Below are 25,956 nucleotides of genomic sequence, written 5' to 3'. Positions count from 1 at the left end.
TCTTTCTTTTAAAATTTTAAGTTCCATTTATTATAAATAGCATCCCTATTAAACATTTTGTAAATACTGTTTCTTCCAGGAAAGTTCTTTTTACTACCTGATGCTTAACATTAGAAAGAGGAAAGGAAAGCAGGTGAACATATAAAATCTTTTTTTCAACATGAAGTTATAATAAGGTGAGAATGTAGAAATGCAAAACAGTTTTAAACTGTCAGTTTGAAAAATGTTTTGTTTTATGCAACATCTATATATATATATATATATATATATATATATATAAAACCCTAATATGCAAACAAACCAAATAGTGGAACAACCAAATAATTGAACAACCAAACAACTGGTCGCTATGACATGTGCTAACCACCAGGGGGTGTGCACAGGACATGGTGGGTGTCAGCAGCAGGCAGCAGAGTGAAGAGCATGATGGGCGTTGTCATCAGCAGGATGGTGGAGCAGGTGAGCAGGGTGCCATACCAAGACGGGGCACCAGTCACTGTCATGGGGCCAGCCTCTGGTGGTTACTGAAAATTTTTTGCTTCTGCATGCCAAAGTCCCACCTGGCACTCGAACCTGCTGCAGGCACCAACCCCACTCAGACCCACTGCCAACACCCCCCATTTGCACCCACAGCCAGCACTCACCCCATGTGGTGCTTGGCCCTGGTCCTGATCCCTCAGCACCATCAGCAGGTGTGAGCAGCAACTGTTGGCCCCAATTGTCCCTGAGGGCTTCTCCACCTCCCACTGCTTCTGAGGGGCAACTGGGGCAGCAGCTGCTGCTCACAGCCACTGCTCATACCCACTGATGGCACCGGCCCCAGTGGCTCTGAGCCATAAGCGGGTGCAAGTGGGGCTGGTGCCATCAGCGTGTGGGAGCGTTGGTGGCAGACAGGGACCAGGGGCAGTGGTGGGAGAGGCCAGGCGGGAACACAGAGGATGGGCCAAGACGTCAGCCCTGTGCCCACAACAGTCTCGAGGCTCACAGTTACTTTCAAGGTGCACAAATTCATATACTGGGCCCCTAGTTATTTTAATAAATTAAGAAGATTAATTAAAGTAACAAATCTAAATACTGTAATAGCCTATCATAAGGATGATTGTGGTTATCAGTGGAAGCTTAGAAACATTAGTCCCTAACTCCTAGGTGCAATTTTTAGAGCATGGTTATTTAAAAACATATAATGAAACCAACCTAAAATTCTTTGGGGAAAAAAAACAAAAAAACAAAACAAAAACGATTGGAAGCAATATGAACAATGTGATCAATACCACATTCTAAATGGCTGTGTTCATATCAACATTCAACTGAGTTTAAGTCAAAGCTGAATACCATAACCAAAGAACAAACTTCTATAATTACAAGAATAAATCTGGAAATTGATCAATAGTTTAATTGTATTAATTTTACCATTGAAAGGCTTAGTGGTCAAATTTCAAAAGTTATCTGGTCAAAGTTTGGTTTGAACTTTCAGCCTCTTCTAAGAACATTTTCGAACCCCTATGAAAATCATGATTGGAGACATTTTTCTCAACTTCTTTTCACTTGCTGGAATTTGATTTTGTATCTCCATATAGAAGTGGATGTTTTCCTATGCTGATGAGCAAAATCTACACTTCAATAAGTTATTCCCTAAACCTATTCTAGCATCCGATGTTTTCTCCCTGATTATGATCACACAGATGTTACTAGAATGGTGAGCATATAGAGGGGACAGTGTTCATATGGTATCTCCTGCCATATTCCATGATCAGTCTCTTGAGATATGGGAAATCATGATATTCTAATACAATTGACTAGTATGGCCCTGACTGCAGAAATATTACACCAGCTCTTCTGGAAGCACATCTTGGCGGTCAGACTGACTCTCAAGGATATCCTATGTTTTTATTTGGGAAGAAATAAAAGAGATTCTGGCCAAGTAACTTAGGCAATATATTAAACTAGAATACATAGCTTAAGTAACATAAATATATTAGATTAAAATAATTTCATATACAACTTAGTCTTTAGTAATACATAACATTTTAAAGAAAAGTTTTTATTTCAACTATTAGGACTGACAAAATGGGGCAGCTTGGAGATGCTGTGATGTGGCTTTGGCAAAAGTTAAGTTGAAGTGAAAATACAAATTCTGACAGCTGGGCAATTTATTTCATTCAACACATAACATTACAATAATCTCACTGAATTTCATAGATTCAAGGTTGATTCAATAATCCTAAATAAATACATTTTTAAAAATGTATTTTTATTGTTTAAGGTTAAAGCACACATTGTTCATATAAATCAGAAATGTTTGTCTTCCTTCATAGAGAATTAAAGTTGTCACGTAGATCAAAACTTTATGGCCATTATGAACATTATGGCCATAACTATTCATCTTAAATATACATATAACATTTAACTCATCAAGTTTACCTTTAGAAATTAATAATAAAATATTTGCACATACGTACAAACGAATGTTCATAGGGAAGTTCACTTCTCTTTTTCCTCTCCACATTATCTTTTCAAATATAATTGTTCCAGAAAAAATCCCTTTCATTTGTGATGAACAATAATTAATAAATTAGCATAAGAAAATATAACACAAGAAAGAAATATAAAACACGAACACAATAAACAAAACTCAGGTAATAAATCTACACCTGAAAGATCTTACTATAGAGCTGATAAAAATTATGAACCAGTTTTGTTATGAAATTAAAGAGTCCTTTATAAGCAGAATATATATATATCACTTCCAGCCAAAAGAGTTAAAAGGAAAGATGCAAATACTCTAGGAGGAAAGTACAGGAAAAGATAGAATTTTTATAATAATTTAATAAATACTCTTATAGTATTTATTAGGTGATAGTCACTGTCTTAAGCACTTTACAATTATCTGAATTAATCCTTATATTAACACTTTTATGTAAATACTAGAGGCCTGGTGCATAAAATTTGTGCACGGGGGTGGGGGTGTCCCTCAGCCCAGCCTGCACCCTCTCTAATCTGGGACATCCCTTTCACAATCCAGGACTGCTCGCTCCCAAACACTCACCTACCTGCCTGCCTGGTTGCCCCTAACTGCTTCTGCCTGCCAGCCTGAGCACCCCGTAACCACGCCCCTGCCAGCCTGATCAATGCCTAACTGCTCCTCTGCTGTCCTGATTGCCCCTACCTGCCCTCCCTTGCTGACCTGGTCATCCCTAGCATCCCTTCCCTGCCAGCCTGGTCACCTTCAAATGCCCTCACTTGTTAGCCTGGTTGCCCCTAACTGCCTTCCCCTGCAGGTCTAGTCCCCCCAAACTGTCCTCCCCTACAGGCCCATTTGCCCCTACTTGCCCTTTTCTACAGGCTTGGTTCGCCCTAACTGCCCTTTCCTGCAGACCCGATTGCCCCCAACTGTCCTCCCTTGCAAACTTGGTCCCTCCCAAATGCCTTCCTCTGTAGGCATGGTAATCCCCAACTGCCCATCTCTACTGGCCCAGTCACCCCTAACTGCCCTCCCCTGCAGGGTTGATATCCCCCAACTGCCCTTCCTTGCTGGCCATCTTATGGCAGCCATCTTGTGTGAACATGGGAGAAGCCATCTTTGACCACATGGGGGCGGCCATCTTGTGTATTGGAGTGATGGTCAATTTGCATATTACCCTTTTATTCTTTAGGACTACCAAGTTCCCATTTTACAGATGGGTATTCTGAAATTAAATAACTCAAGTTCACACAGCAAAGCTATATCGTGAGAATTTGCACACCAGCAATACAAAAAATACTTTAAACTTCATGCTATGCTGCCTATAGAAAAGTAAAATGAACTGATGTGTGCGTCGGGGAGTATATAAGAGTCTTTTAGAAAGTCACAGGAATGAATGCAGAGAAAAGAAGAATTAGACACTTCTTAGGTCAGTCAGGAACAAGAAACACAGGCTTGAGACTATTAAAAATCAAGTGAAAAATAACCAACCAAAGATTAGAGAGAAAATGACACACGAAGAGGAGGGAAAGGAGATCTAACATAATTGTAATTGGTGTACATACATAGAATTTGTATATCATAGAATTGGTATACAATAGAATTGACATGTAGAAGAGAAACAATAATATGAAACTGAATTATTTCAGAGATATAAATCAGGATTACTCAGTTTAAAATATGTTCACTTTAACCTCTAGTAAGGGAACAACATGTACCAGAAAAACATACAAATCGACTAACAGTAAAATATAATGTGGTAAAATTACTGAGTTGAAAAAGAAGGAATCCTGTGGGAGAATCAGGCTAAATACAAACAAGAAATCAAAGTCACTTAGTTCAGGGACATTTATATAACAGCCAGCACTTCTAGGTAGTATATATGCAAAAGACATATTTTCAAATGTGCAAAAACTGAGAGAATATATATAATCATAACTTTTTTTTTTTTTTTTTTTTTAAGAAACATCTAGAGAAAAAATTCTGTCAAGGAAGTAAGAGATGAAAGTGTTTAGTAAATTCCTTTCCTAAGTACTTTGAATACAATCATGAATAAGACAAAACTGTCTTGGTTCTCATTGAGTCAACATTCTGGTTATATAATGGTATGGAAAGAAAAAATCATAGGAAAGAAATTCTAGAGTATGTTCAAGAATATTTATAGTCAGTGTAGTAGTATACAGCTTCTATGTGCTGATTAAATTAGACTAGTTCTTAATTTTGAAATACTGCTAATTAGTGCATAGCAGGTGATAAGAAGATGTGGCCCCTGGGTTCCTAAGATCCTCCAGCCATTCTCTTCACTGCCAGACTTCAGCTGGATCAGTGGTTCTCAGCCTTTCTAATGCCACGGCCCTTTAATAGTTCCTCATGATGTGACCCCCAACCATAAAATTATTTTCGTTGCTACTTCATAACTGTAATTTTGCCACTGTTATGAATCATAATGTAAATATCTGTGTTTTCCGATGGTCTTAGGCGACGCTGCTAGTGATCCATAGGTTGAGAACTGCTGCTGCAGAGCCTAAGACCATCGGAAAACACAAATATTTACATTATGATTCATAACAGTAGCAAAATTCCAGTTATGAAGTAGCAACGAAAATAATTTTATGGTTGGGATCACCACAACAAGAGGAACTGTATTAAAGGGTCGCCACATTAGGAAGGTTGAGAACCACTGACCTGGAGCCTCAGAACTGACAACTAGGGTGATCAGGAAGAAGCTACTTGGGAGCTCCTAGGCTGGCCTGTGTTTAGACTTGTTGTTCATAGTTGTTAAATACTTCCAATATTTCTCCTACTTATAGTCACATTATTGGTATTGACACTACTGGAAACAAACCCAAAGTCCAAAAGCAGATGAAAATATAATTTTCGAAAATAATAATGCAATGAGCTATATTAAATGAAAATGAATAAAATACAAGTACATGTGACAAGATAAATGAATCTTACATACTATTAAGTAAAAAGTTGTTATAAAATTAAATATAACTTTGAGTGACAGAGTATTGTTATAGTATTTTATAAAAGAAAATATGTAAAGTTAAACCAGTACTTATGCATGTATACAAATGCAATAAAATACAAAGAAAATCATAAACAACATTCAACATAGTTTGCGCAGTTGCAGTTGCAAACAGGGGTTCAGTACTTACTGTGATCTTATTCTTCATTATCTGGGTAGTGAGTACAAAGCCATTCATGATTGAGTGTTAAATTGAAATTGGCAGACTGCTTTTACATTACACATTAGTGTATATCTGTTGACTTTTTCCTAAATTAATTTTTATATTTAATGTGATTAATACTTCTTTCCCCAGAGTTCCAAAAAATTATTTTTAGTATTAAGCTGAGTCTAAAGATAAATACTGAAAACAAAGGACACAAAAGAGACACTAAACCTACTACATATTTTTAAAAACACATTATTACAATCAAGCATGTAAAACAGGTTGGCATTCACACATGAATTAATAGAGATAGTAATATAAAATTATGCAGATTGAGAAAAAGATATGTAGTACTGATGAAGGTGATGTTTTAAATCAGTGGAAAAATAAACCATGTATTAGTTGTGTTGGAAACCATATATCACTACATGGAAAAATAAATATAGACACTTACCTTCTAGCACCAAAAGAATTCCAGATTTATACATAAAATCAGACTTTCAAGAAAAAAGCATCAGAGAATTTGATCATGTGATTTAGGATTATGAGAAACTACATATGTCATAAAAATAATTCCAATATAATGGTAGTCAGAAAACTAACTTCTTTAACATAGAAAACCTAGTTATGCTCTTAAAAATAATGAAAATGTTCAACAAATCCATAAAAAATAGGCAAAATACATAAGCATAAAATTCTAAGAAAATGAGACAAAAATATTTTTTAATAAAAAATTATTTGTAATACAATGAAAAGATACTGATCCTCCCCCACAGTTGACACATGGCCAACAAAGCTATCCAGTATGGTTTTTAACACTTAGATTGACACAGATTATTTCATAATATCCTGAGTTATTTGTTGGCAAGTGTATACTCACACATTGTTTGTGGGAGTATATTTAGTATAGTTTTGGAAACAAATTTGTCTATATCCATTAAAATTTTAATATGCATACTCTTTTATCCATAAACTTCACATCATAATAATTCCCTCAAATCTATTCACACTTCTGTACAAAGATACATGTGTAAGGAAGAAAAATTATGGACACATTGTTTGTAGTGGCAAATGATCAAAACTACTTAAGTGCATACCAATAAAGGAAAGCTAAGTTATTGTGGTTATTATATACAATGGAACATTATGCATCTGTCAGAAAGAGTAACAGAGGTGTTACTCTTTGAAGAGGTGTTAGGAGATAATTTCCCATGGGTCTCTTCTGTTTCTGTAATTTTTTGTTACACAGGCACTCATATTTCTTTTCATGGATGTTTGTACAGAGAGTAGCCTTGGAAGTTGGACCTGGTGTTTCCCTCTGGAGCAAAGGAAAATTTATTTACAATTGAGTAAAATAAAATAATGCCTCCTTCTGGGACATGTTCAGGCATGTTTAATGCCCATTATACAAGAATTGGGATCCCTGTCCTAGGGGTTCCTCTCCTGCATACAACTCACCATGTGTGCAAGCATCCCTGGCCCTTGCCATGTTGTCCTGTGGGAATTGGGGGTGAGATAACTGACTCAAATTGATTTTTCAGTTACTGCCATTGATATGAGTAATAAAATCCTTTGACTATAACCCAAGACTCTCCTGTCTTCTGCCAGAAACCAGGGAACTTTGGCAGGTTAATTTATTAGTTTCAAATGAGGGGAAATTGTATCTCAGTTCCCTTTCACAGTTCTTGACAAAAGTTCCCCAAAATACATTCTACTTGGCAAAATAATTGTCTCAGAACAATTCATATGCCATATTGATAATTATAAGAAGACTGCTAAGTGTGTGTATGTGGTAGATTCAACTATATTATCTTGAAACTTGGATATTTAGATATGCAAAGGAAATTTTGCTTTTAATCCTCCCCCCTTTTTTTTCCTGATGTTCCTTATGAGCTTTCTTCCCTACCCTTAACTGCTCATTAAGTACCAGGAGGGAAAATTAAACAAAACAATAAAACATAACCATTTAAGCCTGCTTAAAACCTAATATGATTCAATAATATAAGGATTATCTTTGTTTAATTAAATCTCTTTGGAATAAATGCTCCAGTCTTTTTTATTCTACTTGTTTGTCTTATCTTTTCTAAGATGCATTGGGAAATATGGATTTTATTGATGCTATGCATTTAGACATTTTGGGAGAAGCCAAGGAACCAGAGAAGAGTAAGAAAAGGGGTGAGGAAAAAAAAATAGATGTCAAAAAATAGAGAAGTAAACAATATGGCTATGACTTAAATATCAATTGAATTAAGGAATAAAAAGCATGTTAGTTATCTTAGTAAGGAACATATTGATAGAATTGTGGAAATGAAATCCAATTGTAGAGAAAAGGTGAGACTGAGAGAGAGAAGTTCCTTTTTGGAGATTTGAAGGAAAAAAGGAGAATTGAGTTGGAATAGAGACTAAAAGTAGGGCCATGTGTTTAACAGAGGAAGTATTGATTCTCTTCTGTAAAGACCAGGTGACCCTTATTCAATTTCATGGTATAAGGTGAAGGTGCTAATAATAAGGCCTTGCTTGTAATAGAGGAGATAAAGGAAGTAAGGCCCCCAAAGAACCAGAAGGCAAGGAAGTCAAGGCTTCTTGAAAGGATGGACCTTGATGTAGACTGGAGAGAAGGAGGCAAAGTGTAGGAGGGTAAGGTAAGAGGATGGAAGGACAGGAAGTTGGGAATTTCATTGCTCCTGAGTCTGAGGGTACCCAAGCTGAGTGGATGACTTGGGAGCTTGGTTAAAAATTTGGAGGAATCATTTAAAGATATTACCTGTAGGACTCTCTTTCATGGCCCCAGTAGAAAGAGTTCCAATTCAGGGTTCAGGTTCTGGAGAAGGGCTGCACACAAATGAAAATACTTGAGACTTGAAGAAATTCAATATGGGAGAACTACTACTGCTCTGGCCCTGCCATCCCCTTTTATTGAGGCTTTGGGGAAAACATCTTAGGCAGGAAATAACAGAAATTTACACGGGACAAAACAAGGTGGAGGCTGCTTCAGCTAACAATATCTCAACTAATGGTAGAACAATTAAGGTTGTTGACCAGCCTTCCTGGCTTCCTGTCAACATCTCTTTGTTTAGTGAAACTGACTTGTTTTCCAGCAATTACCAAGAATTTCATCTTCTATAATGAGACTGATAATACTTGTTTTCTCTCTCTTTTTTTTTTTTTTTTTTTTTGTGTGTGTGTGTGTGTGTGTGCATCATTTGTATAACCACGTAAGATAATATAAATTGAAGTGATTTGTAACTCAGAAGTTGAATGTATGTTTTATGCATTAAGGTGTAGCTTGGTAATGCTATTTTCCAAAGTAAATACCTGTATGCCAATGGAAAAAGAAAGACAAGATACATTATCTAGAATTATGTAAAAATGTGTTACCTACAAAATTTAATGATAGGTGAAGCATATCTATCATGAGTTATAATAACTATAGACTTCCAGAATGGGGAATGACATAGCTCATTAGTCAAAAACAGGAAGAATATCCTGGACAGGGATTTTTAAATTTTGAACTGGTCTTATTTTCATATGAAGATGTTCCTTTTCTTTGGAGCAATGACCACTACTGTTATGTCCTTTTCTCCACCTCCAAATGCCTTGGTTTAAATGGTTTCATGACTACTGAGTACACTGGCTGTTATAGAACCTTTTCCTTTCTATTTTTATCACCTAAATGCACACCTAAGTGTGGTTTGCTCTCCTCTACAATATATGTGATTTCAGTAAGAGTGCTACTTCAGGCGACTGATCTTTGTATTGTAGAAAATGTCATGACTTAAAGTGCTTTTACCTGCTTGCAAGAGAATTATTTCATTCTTTCCAATCAAGTCAACCAGATTGTCAACAACTTTTATTAACTACCCACTTTAGAACAGCTGAGAGCAGAAATCCCCAGGGAGTTACTGAGTTAATAGAAAAGCCATTGCAATTAGAAAATTTACAATAAAGTTAACTGAACATACAAGTGTTTGTTAATTTTTGAACCTAAGTGAGAAGGAAATAAAAAAATAAATCATTGCCATCTGCTCCTTTTTAGTTGGAATAGGAGAAAATAACATTCCAAAGAATTGCTTGATCATAATATTTGAAGATCAGGAGATGATCATAGATGATGTTCAGTTTAGCGATTGCAGAGACTTAATTAAGGAACAATAAAAGAGTTTTTTCTTAAAAGTACATTTTATAAAAAGTATGCTTTATAAAAACTCTCAGGCTTATTTTGGAACCTTTGACTAAGGAGCCTTTACAAGCCGATCGGAATTTAGTAATGGAACTCATTTTAACCACAGTCCTCTTTAGCTAATGACCTTGCCTCTCCAAAATTTTGTGATTGACCTGCTGTGCCTGGCTGGGTCTGTAGGACACTTCAAGGCCTGTGTCAGATACTTGCTGCTTTCGAAACCTTTTCTGTTTCTATTGAAACTGTTTCAAGCTGGTCCAGAAAAAATTGGCAAAGCTCTCCAGAGATGCACAGTTGAATCTCCAACCTGTCTCTCTGTGTCCTCTACTCCACCGCTACTGCAGAGGGCAATGGACAGACCCCTTCCCTGGAGACCCACACAGTTTATTGCTCTTGCTAGCACCTTGCATACAGCATGTATGCATGTATTTGTATGAACAGCTGTGTCCTCCCAGTCAGACAATCAAGTACATTCTATCATCATAGGCCCTCAGGCTATGAAGATTTATATTACACAGTCTGTCCCATTTAGTGTCTTTTGGTCATGATTCAAGATTGTGACATCTCCTGAATGCCACTGAAGTTCCTAAATGTAACTCTTTGACATCATTACTTATATGAATGTTGATTCTGACAGATGTATTTTTTTCTTTTTAATTTTTTGAGTTGAAATAGTATCAAGAAGTGTAAAAGGTGACAAAAATGATATTCTCTACCACCTTGCTTAAGAATCTTCCTTATAACTTTACTAACCTATTGCTTTAAATCAGTTGTCTCAAAACCCTGATCATACATTTAAAAAATGAGTTTGTCCATATATATGTATACTAACTTATAAATTATATAGACATTTTTCATATCAATATATTACACATTTAAAAATCTATAAAATTATTTTAAAGACAACATGAAAATAGCATAAATATTAGTTTTAGATATGTTCTTGCATCACAAATATCATCTTGAATGATAGCTGTCACATTTTGGAAACTACCAATTTGTCAGGAGCTTTGCTCTGAAGCTGAATAAAAAAAGACAAACATTTTTGCTGCTTTTTGTATTTTTGGTGCTTTCCCAAAGGCATGTAATGCCAAAGTGTGGTATGAATGTGGGGAAGTTTTAGGACCTTATAAAAATACATAGATGCACATACATAAAAATAGGTATGTATTTATAATATATATATATTTGAAAGCACATTAGCACTTTGAAGTGTTTAAATTATTATTCAGCCACCATTAGCCATTCACTTAGCTTGTTGGTCAGTGTGCCTATTAGTTTTGTAAAATGTGGACACATCCAGGAAAAGTTCTTTTCCCTGTAATCCAGAGGCACTATCAATATGGATCAGGGATTTTTCTCTGCAGTATGGGAGAGGAAGAAACATGAGTCAGAATTTGTACTTAGCATCCACTTTTTACTCTCTAAGTTTAAAATTGCAATAATCACGACAGTTGTGTTAGGGTGACCTGCTCTCCCATATCTTCAGTATAGATTGTAATAGCTAACATTTTATTGATGGGCAATGTTTTAAATGATCTGTGGGAGTGAACTCATTCTATCCCCATAACAACCCTGTGAAATAGGTGTTATTATTTTATCCACAATTTACAGATGAAGCAGAGATAATGAGAGGAGTTATGGATTGAATTGTGTCCTCAAAAAAGATAATGTTGACAAATCCTAACTCCCAGGACTTCAGAATGTGACCTTGTTTGGAAATAGGATCATTGCAGATGTCCTGAGTTAAGATAAGGTCCCACTGAAGTAGGGTGGTTCCTAATTCAATATGACAGCTGTTCTTATAAGTAGAGGAGAGGAGACACAAACAGACACCTGGGGGAGAAGTCCAGGTAACAACAACAGAGGCAGAGATTGGAGCAATGCAGCTGCAAGGTAAGGCTCTCCAGATGTTGCTGGCTCCCACCAAAAACAGGACAAGGCAAGAAAGGGTTCTATTTAGAGTCTCAAGCGGCTTTGATCCTGCTGACACCTGCATCTAGAACTCCTAGCCTGAAGAATTTGTAAGAGAATTAGTTTCTGTTGTTTGGGGCCCCCCAGCTTGTGGTACTTTGCTAAGGCAGCCTGGGAAACTAATTAAATATTTGCCAAAGGTTAACTAGGTAGCAAGTCATAGAACCTAGGCAGTCTGTCTCTGGAGCCTGCACACAGAGGCCCTGCATTATACAACCTCATGGAGGAGACAGTTGTCTCCATTTTGATGCACAATTCTTTAATGCTATCAGGAATAAGGACATATGCAGAGTTTGTACTATGGACAACCAATAGAACTTGAGATGAAGGTTAATATAAATATTATATAATATTTATGAAAAATTCTGGAGAAACATTTCAACATTGGGATGGGTACTAAATGCCATCTTATTTGGTACTTTCACTTTTGAGAACCATATTAAAAAACAAAGTTTAGAGTCTTATATATGCATGTATTTACATATGCATATGAACATACACACATATATATAACACAAACACATAATATTCCCAAGACCTGCATTGTATCCTATTTCATAGTAGATTCAAACGTGCTCATTTCATAACAGACACATTCAATTTTTCTCCTAGTTTTTCTGAGCTACTGTAGATTCCCCAGCCTTTTATAGATACAAAGACATTGGTTAGATTATTCATTGGACATTTATAATGTGGGAGGAGTAAATGGTAAGGGTGGAGCTTCGTTTTTAAAATTTTTGTGTGTTCATTTATTTTGTTCTTTAAATTCCACATATAAATTATATCATATGGTATTTGTCTTTGTCTGACTTATTTCACTTAGTATAATATCTTCTAAGTCCATTCACACTGTCACAAATGGTAAGATTTCATTCTTCTTATGGCCAAGTAATATTCCTCTCTTTCCCCGATACAACTGAGAAGATTTCACTAGTTCAAGGTCCCTGCTCTGGTTACCATATTCTGAGGTTCTTATATTCCAGTTTGAATAAATTCATTTCCACTAAGTGTTGTGGAGTGGATGCAAGTGAATGACCACTGCAGCCCAGACCAAATTAAAATTTAGGGAGCCTTTATTAGTTAGCCAGCTGACCAGGTGACTGCTCTGCCATTTTCCATGCAGGGAGACCAGAGAGCAGCAGCAACCCTTTTTTTTTTTTTTTTTTTTTTTTTTTTTTTTTTTTTTTTTTTTTTTTAGCTACTAAATGAAAGTTTCTTTTGCTGCTGGTGTATATTTACTCAGAGTACTCAGACTTGGCTGCACCAGACTTTACAGAAGACTGGCAGCTAACCAATGCTAGCATAACCAGAGACATGGTTGAAGAAGTAGCTTCCACTTCTTGCTTTTCTACTTATCAGCTGAGCTTCAGTCATTAATTTTTCAAATGACCCTATGTTGGGCACCTCAGTCCCTTGCGTAGCCTTTCAATTCTCAGTCTTTTTTAATGAAGGGACAAGGAGCTTCTCTGGGTCTATTGTGGTGACACACGTAAGGCTCTGGCACCCACATTGGCTGGGCTGCTCCTTCTTCCTTGCCCTTGGTCCTGGGCAACCTGCATTGATGCTCAGCTGCCGACTGCTTGCATGGCAAGGCATCTTCACCATCTTTATTTCCAGAATGTTTCTCCTCCATTGCAAGCTGGGGGGGGTGGGGAGGAAAGGGGGAGCGCACTGCTTATTCTGTGGCTGGAACAGTCCTATCAGGTCCTTTATTGTTGCAGGAATCCATATGTTCTTGGGAGTTTTCTGGAAATATAAACATATTCTCGACCAAAGGTTAATAAAGAAATCTTTTCTATAAATTAAGACTTAGGATCCTTTTGATTTTTGCCCAAACGATTTTCCTTTGGCTTATTTTGACACGATGTGTGTTTTCATGGGTGTCTTGCCATCAGTATTACATATGAAAATTTAATTTTCCAAAGTAAAAAATTTTCTTGATGTAATGTACTTACAGGATATTATGCTACTATTCCCCCTCTTTTTTTGATTTAAATATTAGGAGGCTTTTGGAAATTTATAATGCAGTCTTGATAACTCTTAATTTTAATTTTTTGCACCAAAAAATATGACTGCTTTGGATTTATTGCATGTCAAGCAAGTTCACTGAGGTGAATTATCAATAAAATTTTTTGTTAATACTTCAGGAACAGTTTTTGTCCAGTACAATTAAGTTTTTATGAATATTCTCTTATTTCAATTGGCCAATTTAAGTTAGTCTCAAATAAGATTAACTTATTTACTACTTTAACTTTATTTGTCCTGGGTTATGGACAGTAAATTACATTAATTAAACCTGCAACCAACCTTTGAGTAATTTTACACAAACTTTGTCAGGATGGCATAAAAACACAAATCATTTACTTCAGTTTAAGAGGCCAAATATATTGACTTTTAACTACAGTTTTCTTTTTTTTTTTTTTTTTTTAGTTTTTTTATTTTTTTATTTTTATTTTTTTTAAATCAATCTTTATTGTTCATATGATTACAAAGGTTCCTCATTTCTTCCCCCCTCCACCAGGTTCCCACCCCACCCACTGCCCCCTCCCCATCCCCCATTGTCCTCATCCATAGGTGCACAGTTTATGTTCAGTCTCTTCCTCCCTCCCTTTCCCCAATAGTAAATCCCTTTTCAGATAGTAAATCTGTTACTTAGCATTTTCTCATATCAATAATACCTCCACATGCCCAATGATACACTTCACACAAAAGACATTTTCAAATAGGTCAACCAGCCTCATCCAGGCCCCACCCAAGGCACTCACAGATCAACACCCCAGCGCTATACTAACTCAACACATCCAGATCTAAGCCTTCATCACTTGATTCAGCAAATCCTCAAGTTCCCGCAAAAGTTTCCAGCCATGTCTGAGAGGCAGCCGTGGGCAGGTACAGGCGAGGAGCGAGCTGTTTCGGGCCTGGCTGCTCCGGGCCTGGCCTCTGTTGCTCTGGTTCGTTCCACAACCAGCTGCTCCGGGTCTGGTCACTGCCGCTCCCGACCTAGTTGCTCTGGACTTGGCTGTTGCTGCTCCGGGCCTGGCCGCACCCGACCCGGCTGCTCTGGGCCCGGTTGCTCTGGTCCCGGCCGCTCTGGGCCTGGCCGCTCCCAGCCTGTCAGCCGCTGCTTCGGGCCTGGCCGCACAAGACCCGGCTGCTCCGGGCCTGGCCGCTTCCAGCCTGGCAGCTGAGCAGCAACCCTTTGTGTAGCACCGCTTTTAAGCACATTAACCACATCCTGATCTTGCAGAGCAAGCAACCCAAGACAAAACAGCTTTTCTTAAGCTACGTCAGGATCATGCCATTGAGGACCATGTTATTCACAGGGTCATCCTGTTCTTCAGAAAGCTGATAGTGTTTTGTGAAAGAAGTCCTACGTGCTGGGAGGGGGCCATGAGTCCCTATCTAAAGGCCTGGCCTGGTGTCAGCACGGACAGCTCTGTCTGGGGCATAGTCCACGGCCTCTCTGGAGTGCTCAAAAATTTCCACTCTCTAACACTAAGAAGTATCATTGGTGGATGTCAAGTTTCGAAGGCTTGAGTGGCTTCTATCAGTTGAAGTATTTGACACTGACACTCCTGAATCAATAACCCAACAGAGGAAAAAAGGCCAAGGCAGAAACAAAAGGAAAAGAGGGCTCTTTATGCATATTTTAATCAATATATTTTTATTGATTTCAGAGAAGAGAGAGGGAGAGGTAAATAGAAACATTGATCAATAAAGAGAATCATTGATCAGCTGCTTCTTGCATGCCCCCTACTGGGGATATAGCCTACAACCCGGATATGTGCCCTTGACCTGAATGGAACCTCGGACTGACTTCATTGGGCTGATGCTCTATCCACTGAGCCAAGCCAGCTAGGGCTGTATTTTTTTATTGTAGAAAAAAGTAAAGGAATCTCTGTAAAGCTTTCTGACGAATGAAATTTTACTAGAAGCTAGAAGAGGGAAAGAAAATTGAGCACTTATGTCATTTAGTCAAATGGTCTTTCCTCTTTCTTTCCCTTCTCAGGACACTGAGAAATGCAACTTAGGCTCTTAGTATCATGGATTTTCAGATAGGGAAGGGAGTACCAGCTTCCTCGGAAATGTAGATAAAACAGGGTCTAGGAGACAGGTCTAAGAATGCCCCCTTAAAGAAACACATCTTGCATCCCTTGAGAAATACTGAGAAAGATGTACATTTTTAATTTACCAGACAAAAAAAAAAAAAAACGAAGCCAGAAAAATTCAAAGATTAACCGGTGAAGGTGACAAAACCAGCTGTAGAAGAATTATAACAATTAGGTTTCCTAAATCCACAAGTGTGTGTGTGTGTGTGTGTGTGTGTGTGTGTGTGTGTGCGTGTGTGTGTGTATAATTCTTGCAAGAATTTGATATATAATTTTATGGTTAACTTCATAAAATGGGCTATCAAACAGTCAGCCAAAATATTATACAGAGTTTGCTATATAAGTTTGTATTGTTTGCTATAATTTATATTTTATACCCCCTTCTAAGTTACTACAATTTTAATTTTAAATCCATTAATTTTAGCAGTACTGAATGATGCCAAACCCACTTTAAAAATAAGCATATCATGATAATCTGCAATATTGCAATGGGTGCATTTAAAAACAAATAGGATTTTAAATGCTCATGATTGTTTTCAGTAGCAAACAAGATTTGGCAACAATTAATATCCACTGCCATTACCTTGTACTGATATATTGAATGCCCATTTGAAGAAACCACCTTGCTTTGTTTTGAGACAAAGAAACTAATTGAAGCTATCTTATGGGGTTTTTGAGATGAAAGGAATCTTGGAGTTAGTCAGACCAATTTTTACTTTTGCAGATAAGCACACTGAGGTTTAGATTCCTGAACTCTTTTACCTGACGCTGTGGCATTCTTTCATCTTAAACACTAAAGTGAGATAATTTCACTGTTAGAGTTCTTTAACCAACTACGATGAATAATCCTATTCCATGCTTGTGAGTCCCGAAAGGAAACCACCAAAGCTCAAGCAGTGTTGTCCAGTCACCAGTCGACACTTTTACTGACATCACCTTTCCGAGAACAAAAGTCCTCTCAAGTCCATTGTAGTGCAACTAAACAGATAATGGGTGTAATGGTGAAAACATAGCTGTTCCATTTACAAACTATTACTTTGAGCAAGTAAATTATACTTTGTCCTCTTATTTGTATAACTTGGAAACAAAATCCATCTCACTGGCTCCTTATAGAAATTAAATAGATCAAAAAAAAAAAAAAAAAAGAAATTAAATAGATCATCCTGTATAAAATACAATCAAGTACGTAAAAGCCTGTTATTACTGGGCTTCCTGTTTTTTCTTTTCCATTTTCCTGACCAAGGTCACATGACTGATTAGTGTCCAGACAGGAGGAGAGAACAGACCATTTAATTTCTTAAGGCAAATGTTCCCTCTCCACAGAATTCTTCTATTGTCCATATTGTAATGTTCTTAGGATTGACAAGCAGATATGTTTAAGTCCTTTTTTGTTAGCCTGAGAAGCAAATGGGACTGATGCCCCATCTTGAAAATGGTCAAGTTGGTATCACAAACTATGATATTGTAATATTATTTAAGGGATCATTTCACAAACTTTTCATAGAATTCTAGATGTGGCATAGTTGTTAGTTAGTTTGTTTGTCTTTGTATCTATAAAAGGCTAGGGTATCTATAGAAGCTCAGAAAGAATAGGAGAAAATTTGAGTGTGTTTGTTATTAAATGAGCATGTTTGAATCTACTGGGAAATAGGATACAAGGCAGGTCTTGGGAATATACATATTTGACCAAAGCCAATAGATTTGTAGGGCCAACAGGGTGCTCAAATTTCAGGGGTATCACAAGGCTCCACCAGTGGTATATGTTGATAATTTAATACCTAGAATCTTCCATATGATAAAATTGTTGTCAGTGGTAATGAATCATAATTAATAATCAGAACTTTTGCTGTTTTATTGAGATATGATTGACATACAGCACTGTGCAAGTTTAAAATATACAGGATAATGACTTGACATACCTATATTATGAAATAATTTCCACAATAAGTTTACTTAATATCCATTATTTCATAGATATACAAAGAAAAAAAGAGCCGAAACCGATTTGGCTCAGTGGTAGAGCGTCGGTCTGCGGATTGAAAGGTCCCAGGTTCGATTCCAGTCCAGAGCATGTACATTGGTTGCGGGGACATCCCCAGTAGGGGGTGTGTAAGAGGCAGCTGGTCAATGTTTCTCTCTCATCGATATTTTTAGCTCTCTATCTCTCTCCCTTCCTCTCTGTAAAATATCAATAAAATATATTTTTTAAAAAAAGAAAAAAGAAAATAACCACTATTTAAAAAAAAAAGAAAGAAAAAGTTTTTTCCTTGTAATGAGAACTCTTAGAATTTACTTTTTTTTTCTTTTTAAGGAATTAGTAGTTTTTTTTTTGTTTTTGTTTTGTTTTAATATATCTTATTGATATTTTACAGAGAGGAGGAAGGGAGAGAGATAGAGAGCTAGAAATGTCGATGAGAGAGAAACATCGACCAGCTGCCTCCTACACACCCCCTACCGGGGATGTGCCTGCAACCAATGTACATGCCCTTGAGCGGAATCGAACCTGGGACCTTTCAGTCTGCAGACCGATGCTCTACCACTGAGCCAAACCGGTTTCGGCTAGAATTTACTTTCTTAAAAACATTCAAATATACCAGATAGCAGTGTTAGTTACAGACCATGTTGTTCATCATATCCTCAGTGCTTACTTACAACTGGCAGCTGGCACTTTTTGACCACCTTCACCCATTTCACCTACTCCTCACTTTTTGCTACTGATAACAATCTGATTTTTTCTATAGTTTGCTTTTGGTTGTTGTTTGATTATTTTTTAAATTCTACACATAAGTGAGATCACATAGTTCCTGTCTTTCTCTGACTTACCTCTTTTAGCATAATGAGGTCAATCCAGGTTGTTCTAAGTATTATAGCAGGATTTCCTTCTTTCTAGTGGCTGAATAATATTATCTTCTTTATCCATTTACCCTATTTCTATACCTAATCTACCAATTATCTATCTATCTACCTACCTACCTCAATACCTATCCATCTACTTTTTACCTTTTAAGACTTCAAGAGGACATATAGCTAATCCAATAAGCACATTCATTTTGGCAGTTTATTTCCACCTAAAATATCAGTAAATTTGAAAAGAGAGATAAGGGCTGTCTCTATTTTTTTTTCCTATATATTTTCCAAAGAAAAGTATAACTTTTTTTTAAATTTGTATTTAGTGAAGGCTGATTGATTTTTAAAAGTTTTCCATACTGGTAAAGTCTTTATTTCCATTTTGAAACAGCTTGTTTTCATTTAAAAATAGTGTCAACTCCCCTCCATGATGCACTAGTGGATTTTAATGAGTTCATCACCATTGCCTTTGCATTACCCAGGTGAAAGGTGATATGAGGAATGGTGATGCTGCTGCTGTTGCATTGTTTAATTTAAAATTGCAAATTTTTATTCAGTGTTTGTTGAAATGTCTTTCCTATATCAGTGAAGATCAAGGCCTCAGCTTACTGGGAAACACTGGAGAAAGCCAACCACACCTCTGCCTTCTTATTGAAAATGAGACTAAACTATTGGATTTTACTTTCCACAGTGGTTTGTCTTCCCTCCACCACTGAAAGCCCTGGAAACAATAGCCTTTTACTTTTCCATCTTCATTATTTTGGCTGCGAGCTGTTTTGGCATTTCTCTGACATTCTTGTTTTGTGTGCTTGTTTTCTTTTGATTCCTTAGGCAATTTATTTGAAGGGTAACAGATTTATTGTCAAGCATGTTGGATTGTTTATTTTAAGACCACATTTTGTGGAAATTGACTTATCTGGAGAAGAACCAGACTGGAATGATCTTGACCAGCGATTTTCAACTGCTGTGCCACAAAAATGTTTAAAACATGCAATATTTGATTATTTAGTCAGGGGCACTGACCTCTTTTCCTTTGGATTGTGAAATAAAATTTAAAAATGACAACAGTGAACACAACAATAGCCTTCCAGTGTGAATGAATCAAGATTATACCCTTTTTATCTGAGAAGCAAAAAATATATTTTCAGTGTGCCACAGAATTTTAGTAATTTATGTGTGCCATGGATGAAAAATGTTGAAAATTGTTGGTCTAGACAGCCAGGAATGATGAATGCTGTGCTGGTAAGGATTTCATGTAGCCCTAGGCAAGGGCAATCCTTTTATATAAATTAAAGGTCCGGGGCACTAAAATTCATGCACTGGAAGTGGGGGGGGGGGGTCTCTCAGCCTGATCTATACCCTCTTGCAGTCTGGGACCCCTCAGGGGATGTCCCTGGGGGAGCAGGCCTAAGCCTGGGAGCTCTTGGGGGATGTCCAACTGACAGCTTAGGCCCACAATCAGTCGGACATCCTTAGTGCTGCCATGGAGGTGGGGATGCTACTGACCCTGTGCTCCCAGCAGTCAGCCCAGCTCGTGGCTGAGTGTAGCTCCCCCTGTGGTTGCACACTAACCACAAGTGGGCAGTTCCTGTGTTGAGCATCTGCCCCCTGGTGGTCAGTGTGCATCATAGTGACCGATCATTTGTGGTTATTCTTGGGTCAATTTGCATATTACCCTTTTATTATATAGGATTATTATATAAGATTTTTTAAAAATTGATTTTAGAGAGAGAAGAAGGGAAAGAGAGAGAGAGAAATAGAGAAACCTGGATGTGAGAGACAGACATAGATCTGCTGCTTCCTACACACCCCTTACTGGGAAATAGGCACATGCCCAGAAAGGAAATTGAACCATGATCTTTGGGTACACTGGAGAACATTCAACCAACAGGTCAGGGGCCATCCTTTGGCCAGTGCAATGGAGCCTTGTTCTCAGGCTCATGATTTAGGGGTTCTGCTCTACCTCTTCTTGGTCCTTTACTCCCAAGGCCAGGATGTGGCCACCTGGAACCCTGGACACCTGCCACCTTTGCTCTCCTAGGTTGAGGTGTTGGGGACCTGGGTCCCTTCACCCCAAAGGTTCCCAACTTTCTTTGAGAGCTGGTTGTGTCTTTTCCCTGGTCTATGGCAGTTCACTTGTCTTTAGGCTGGCTGGTGGTTAAGGAGCAAGTATTGTGGCAGGAACAAGAGAGGGGAGGGACTGGCAAAGCAATGGAATAAAATATGGATTTAACAATGGGTATCTGTACAAATTTTCAGGCCCCTCCCAATGTAGGACAGGAGGGAATTGCTGCCAGCCCAAGCCAGTTTGCTTTCATACATAGGAGAAAAAAATTGCCCCATCTTTTACATGAAATAAAGTTAGGAAAGAAAATAATTAGGATATATTATTTGCAACAATTATAGTTTGAACTACATACCCCTAGAAGATATGTAAAGTCCTAGCACTGGGAGCCTGTGACTCTGACTTTTGAAAATAAGGTTCTTGCAGATGTGATTGAGTTAAGATGGGCTCTAAATCCAATGACTGCACTTATAAGTAGAAAAATGTGAAGACACAGACACAGAGGCAAAAGGCGTGTAAATAAACAGAGATTAGAGATAAGCTGCCAGTGAACACCAAATTTGTAGGAATAGACCAGTATGTAGAGAAAGGTGTGGAAGAGTTTCTTTCTAAGATCCTCCACAAGCAACCCATTTGCCAACAACTTGTTTTTGGGTTTCTGGATTCTGGAATATAAAAGAGTTATTTTGATTGTTTTATTCCATTCAGCTTGTGGTACTTTGTATGGAAGCCCCAGAAAGCTAATATACAATGTATATATATATTTTTAAATGTGATATTTTTAAAAACCATGTTATTGATATTTTAATGGATATTACCACAATAATGTCATCACCTTATTCCCCGAGGTTTTCCAAAGCTCTTCCTAACTGTGAATAAAGAGTAAAAATCATCTGAAGATAATTTTCTTTCTAAAAAATGTATATGTTTATCTCCAAATATGGTGTCCCGTCCGATATAAAATGAGCAATGACTATTCTTTTATTCCAGATTTAGCAAATCATAGCTACCATATTTCTTGTTCTTCTAAATTATTTCTATTAACATTGCTGTTGATGTGAAGACTTTCACATATGGAGATGAAGATAAGAAATAGCTGATATTCAACTTAGAAAAGTGATAATTTCATGTGGTTTAACCTAATACCAAGAGTCCTTACAGTTACCAACACACTTTGCTTATCAAAAAGGCTTAGCTCCTTCAAGAATGTGGCTTAATACATTTATAAATAGACTGAACGGTTGGCAGGAGAGATCACTTATGTTTGTGAATGATACCAAGTTGGTGGAGATTAACATTATCATGTAGGACCAGACAGGAATGCGAAATGATACAATCAATTTGAAAGAGTAATGTGCACTGGATGAAGTGAATTACAATTACGGTGCATGCAAGATTTTGTTTGTGGAGTAGAATAATTAATTTGAAAAATGCAACAGGAATAGAAACATTTACATGGACTGGGTCACACACAGAGGACTTTTAAAGTCACAGCCAATCACAGATGAAGGCTCTGTTGAACTTGCCCAAATGGGACCTCTGAGCCATTCAATCTGACGGACCATCTGGACCTCATCAAGTGGATTTTGGCAGCCACACTGAAAAAAATGTTAGCACCAGATCATTGATTCCATTCCATTGTAGTCTATGAATTTCAGACATTAAGACATCCTATATAATAAAACCCTAATATGCAAATTGACTGAATGGCAGAATGACTGGTTGCTATGAAGCACACTGACCACGAGGGGGGGGGGAAGATGCTGAACACAGGAGCTGCCCCTTTATGGTCAATATGCTCCCACAGGGGGAGCACCACTCAGCCAGAAGCCAGGCTCATGCCTGGCGAGTGCAGCGGCAGTGGTGAGAGTCTTTCCAGTCTCTGCAGCAGCACTAAGGACCCCTAGAGGGTGGACTGCGAGAGGGTGCAGGCCAGGCTAAGGGACCCCTTTCCTCCCCAGTGCACAAATGTCCTACACCAGGCCTCTAGTAATATTATAATACAAGCCAGTCAGAGAAAGATAAATGTCACATGATCTCACTCATTTGTGGAATATAATGAACAACATAAACAGATGAACAAAAACAGATCCAGACAGAGAAGCATACATCAGATCGTCAAACCTCAGAGGGAATGTAGGGGAGGGTGGGAGTAAGGTGGAGAGATCAACCAAAGGGCTTGTTTATAAGCATATAAGCCTAACCAGTGGACACAGACACCAGGGGTGTGAGGGTATAAGTGGAGGGTGTGTGTGGGGGGGCATTGGGGCGATAAGGACACATATGTAATACCTTAATCAATAAAAAAATAAATAAAATAAAAAAGAATACTATCCCTGCAACCCATTCAAGCTCTCCTCACCTTTAAAGGCCTATTTAAAGGTCAATAAGTCCAGAAAGTCTCTTCCTTATTATTTCTATAGGTCACAAACGGTATTGCTCAAACTTAACAGAAAGTCTCACATCAATTCTCTTCACAAGTCAGTCTCAATTTTGAATTTGTAGATTCTTCGGGCGAAGAGCCAAGAATTATACAATTTTGTTCTTCAGTCTAATTAATATGTAGCCAATAAAAAACATTAGTAGCCGAAACCAGTTGGCTCAGTGGATAGAGCATCGGCTTGGGGACTGAAGGGTCCCCGGTTCGATTCCGGTCAAGGGCATGTATCTTGGTTGCGGGCATATCCCCAGTAGGGGGTGTTCAAGAGGCAGCTGATCGATGTTTCTAACTCTCTATCTCTCTTCCTTCCTCTCTGTACAAAATCAATAAAATATATTTTAAAAAATGGTTAAAATGAAAAAAAAATGGTTAAAATGGTAAAGTATATATTAAAACAAACAAACAAAAAAAAACATTAGTAGGTTTCATTAAGCAGATTTAGTAAAGTTAATGATCCCAGCAATAAAAACAGCAAAATGTAGGTTTGGGAGCATGAAAGGTTGAGAAACCTGTGTGGCAATAGATGAATGTGGGTCTTATTCTTTTGATTCTTGAACCAAATTTCCTCAATGGGAAACAAGCTATATACTTAACTTTCATGTCAATCTTACCCAAGGTGATATTTATATATCTACACAATTTTATTATGTTAGATTCAAATTAATAGAAGGCCAAAGTTTAATTCAGTGGAGATTCATGTAAAATTCCTTACTCATAATTTGTAGTTTCATGTGCTATAAAATGTACTTACATAAAAATGATTTTTACTGGGCTTTTGTCTCTGCAATGTGGAGTTACTGAGGTGTTTTTGTTTTTTTTCTATGCTAGATTTCTTAATGTTTATTACACTTCTGATTTATTAACTATCCTAATGTCACTATAAATTAATGTTTTAGCATGATTTCTCAAAGTTGGTTATTTAAATAAATTTTACATACTCCATTATACTGTATATAATATCATTACCCTTTAGTCACTATAATGTTTGAATTTATTATAGCTCAATCTTGAACCAACATTACCCATAAGTCTTTTAGTTATAATAATCTGTGGTTTTTTTGTCTTTTGGAAAACAATTTGAGTCTAACTGGATGTTGTTAAATCATTAGGCCATGGTAAATGTGACTGTGGAAAGTGCAAATGTGACAAAGGATGGTCTGGGGATGCTTGCCAGTATCCAACTAATTGTGATCTGACAAAGAAAAAAAGTAACCAAATGTGCAAGAATTCTCAAGATGTCATCTGCTCTAATGCAGGTAAGAATTTGATTCTATGAAGATTCTTAAGTGAAATAATCAAATTTGGGTTTGTAATTGAAGTACTTATGCATTTTGGAATATTGAACCTCTGAATGAGACTGCTTCTGAGTATATTTTTTAGAAATGAAATTCAGATAAATCAATAGAAAAAAAAATGCCATCTTGCTGAGACTGGCAAGTTTGATATTCGCCAGCTGTTCCAAATGCCTCCTTCAAGTAGGAAATTCACTGGAAACAGCACCCCATAACATTTGATGTACATCATCAGCCCTGATTTTGAATGGTGAAATAAATCTTTGAAAAATTATTTATATAAACTAATTATTTTCTGTTACAGATCCAGAGTTGTTAGCCATAAAATAAAACCAAACCTTTTTAACTGAATAGAAGTTTTTGATGCACTATGTGACACTCATTAAAGAATATAGTGACAGCAAGCTTTTTTGTTTGGTCAAAATATTTTTACCTCTCACAGAAATCATTTAAAAATATTTTTTTTTGAAATTTATAGAAAAACTGTTACAATTAATAATCCAAGCCCTATTAAAAAATAAAATAACTACAGTTTCAATTTCAATGGTTTTCAGCCAATCCTATATAATAAAAGCCTAATGACTATTATGGCATAACGACCAGAACGACCAATGACCAGACCAACAGCTGGTAGCTATAAGGAGCACTGACTTAGACCTTGCTGTCGGCACCTTGGCAGCCCCAAATCCCATTCATCTGCACCCCTGACCCTGACAGCAGGGAGGTGGGAGCCCCATTTCTCCCAGAATCGGCTGTTGGTCAGCTTGTTGTCCATGCTCTGACAGCCCCAAATCCTGTTCACCTACACCCTGAACCCTAACAGCAAGGAGGCAGGAGTCCCATTCCTTGCAGAATTTGTGTTGGTCAGCTTGATGTTGATACCCTGATGGCCCTGAATCCCAGAAGATTCACTTCCCAAACTGTACCATGAGAAAAAAATAGGATTGACCCCCTATCCATCTGGGATAACATCTGATCCAGAGCCCATTATTCAAGAATGGACAGAGGTGATGAATAGTGATGTAGCAAAATATGATAAACCAAAGCATTTCTCATTAGAAAGGCCATCTCAAACCTAATCTTTGTCATCAATACATTAACATTTTACTGAGGACAGAAAAAAACAACTATTATGCTCATTTTCCATTGTTCAATGATCAAAACAAGTATCCTAGAGCCAAATTGTCTAAGTTCAAATCCCACCTCCTCATTTTATTAGTTCTGTTACATTGGGACAGTCAATTAATCCCTCTATTCCTCATTATTAATATTTTTAAAATGAAAATAGTAATAGAATCTGTCTTTGATTTTTACAATACTAACTTTTAGATTTCACAGACGACTACCTGACACAGATTAAACCTTACAAGTAAAATATCTCCATTGGCAAGTTGTATAATATACAATTCTGT

General features: G+C 37.2%; 1 protein-coding gene across 1 annotated transcript in view; it reads left to right on the top strand.

The window, feature by feature from the left end:
* The window catches only part of ITGBL1 (integrin subunit beta like 1), a 199,107-nt gene that overhangs the window by 65,072 nt on the left and 108,079 nt on the right, over nt 1-25,956 (top strand). Inside the window, exon 3 of the mRNA XM_084880277.1 lies at nt 24,362-24,508. Within this exon, the coding sequence (XP_084736403.1) occupies nt 24,362-24,508 (147 nt within the window). The remainder of the gene's footprint in view (nt 1-24,361; nt 24,509-25,956) is intronic.

The sequence above is a fragment of the Pipistrellus hanaki genome, assembly GCF_964339955.1.
Source record: "Pipistrellus hanaki genome assembly, chromosome: 3".
NCBI lineage: Eukaryota > Metazoa > Chordata > Mammalia > Chiroptera > Vespertilionidae > Pipistrellus > Pipistrellus hanaki.
The sequence above is the reverse complement of the archived record's forward strand: the minus strand, read 5'-3'. Positions and strand labels throughout refer to the sequence as shown.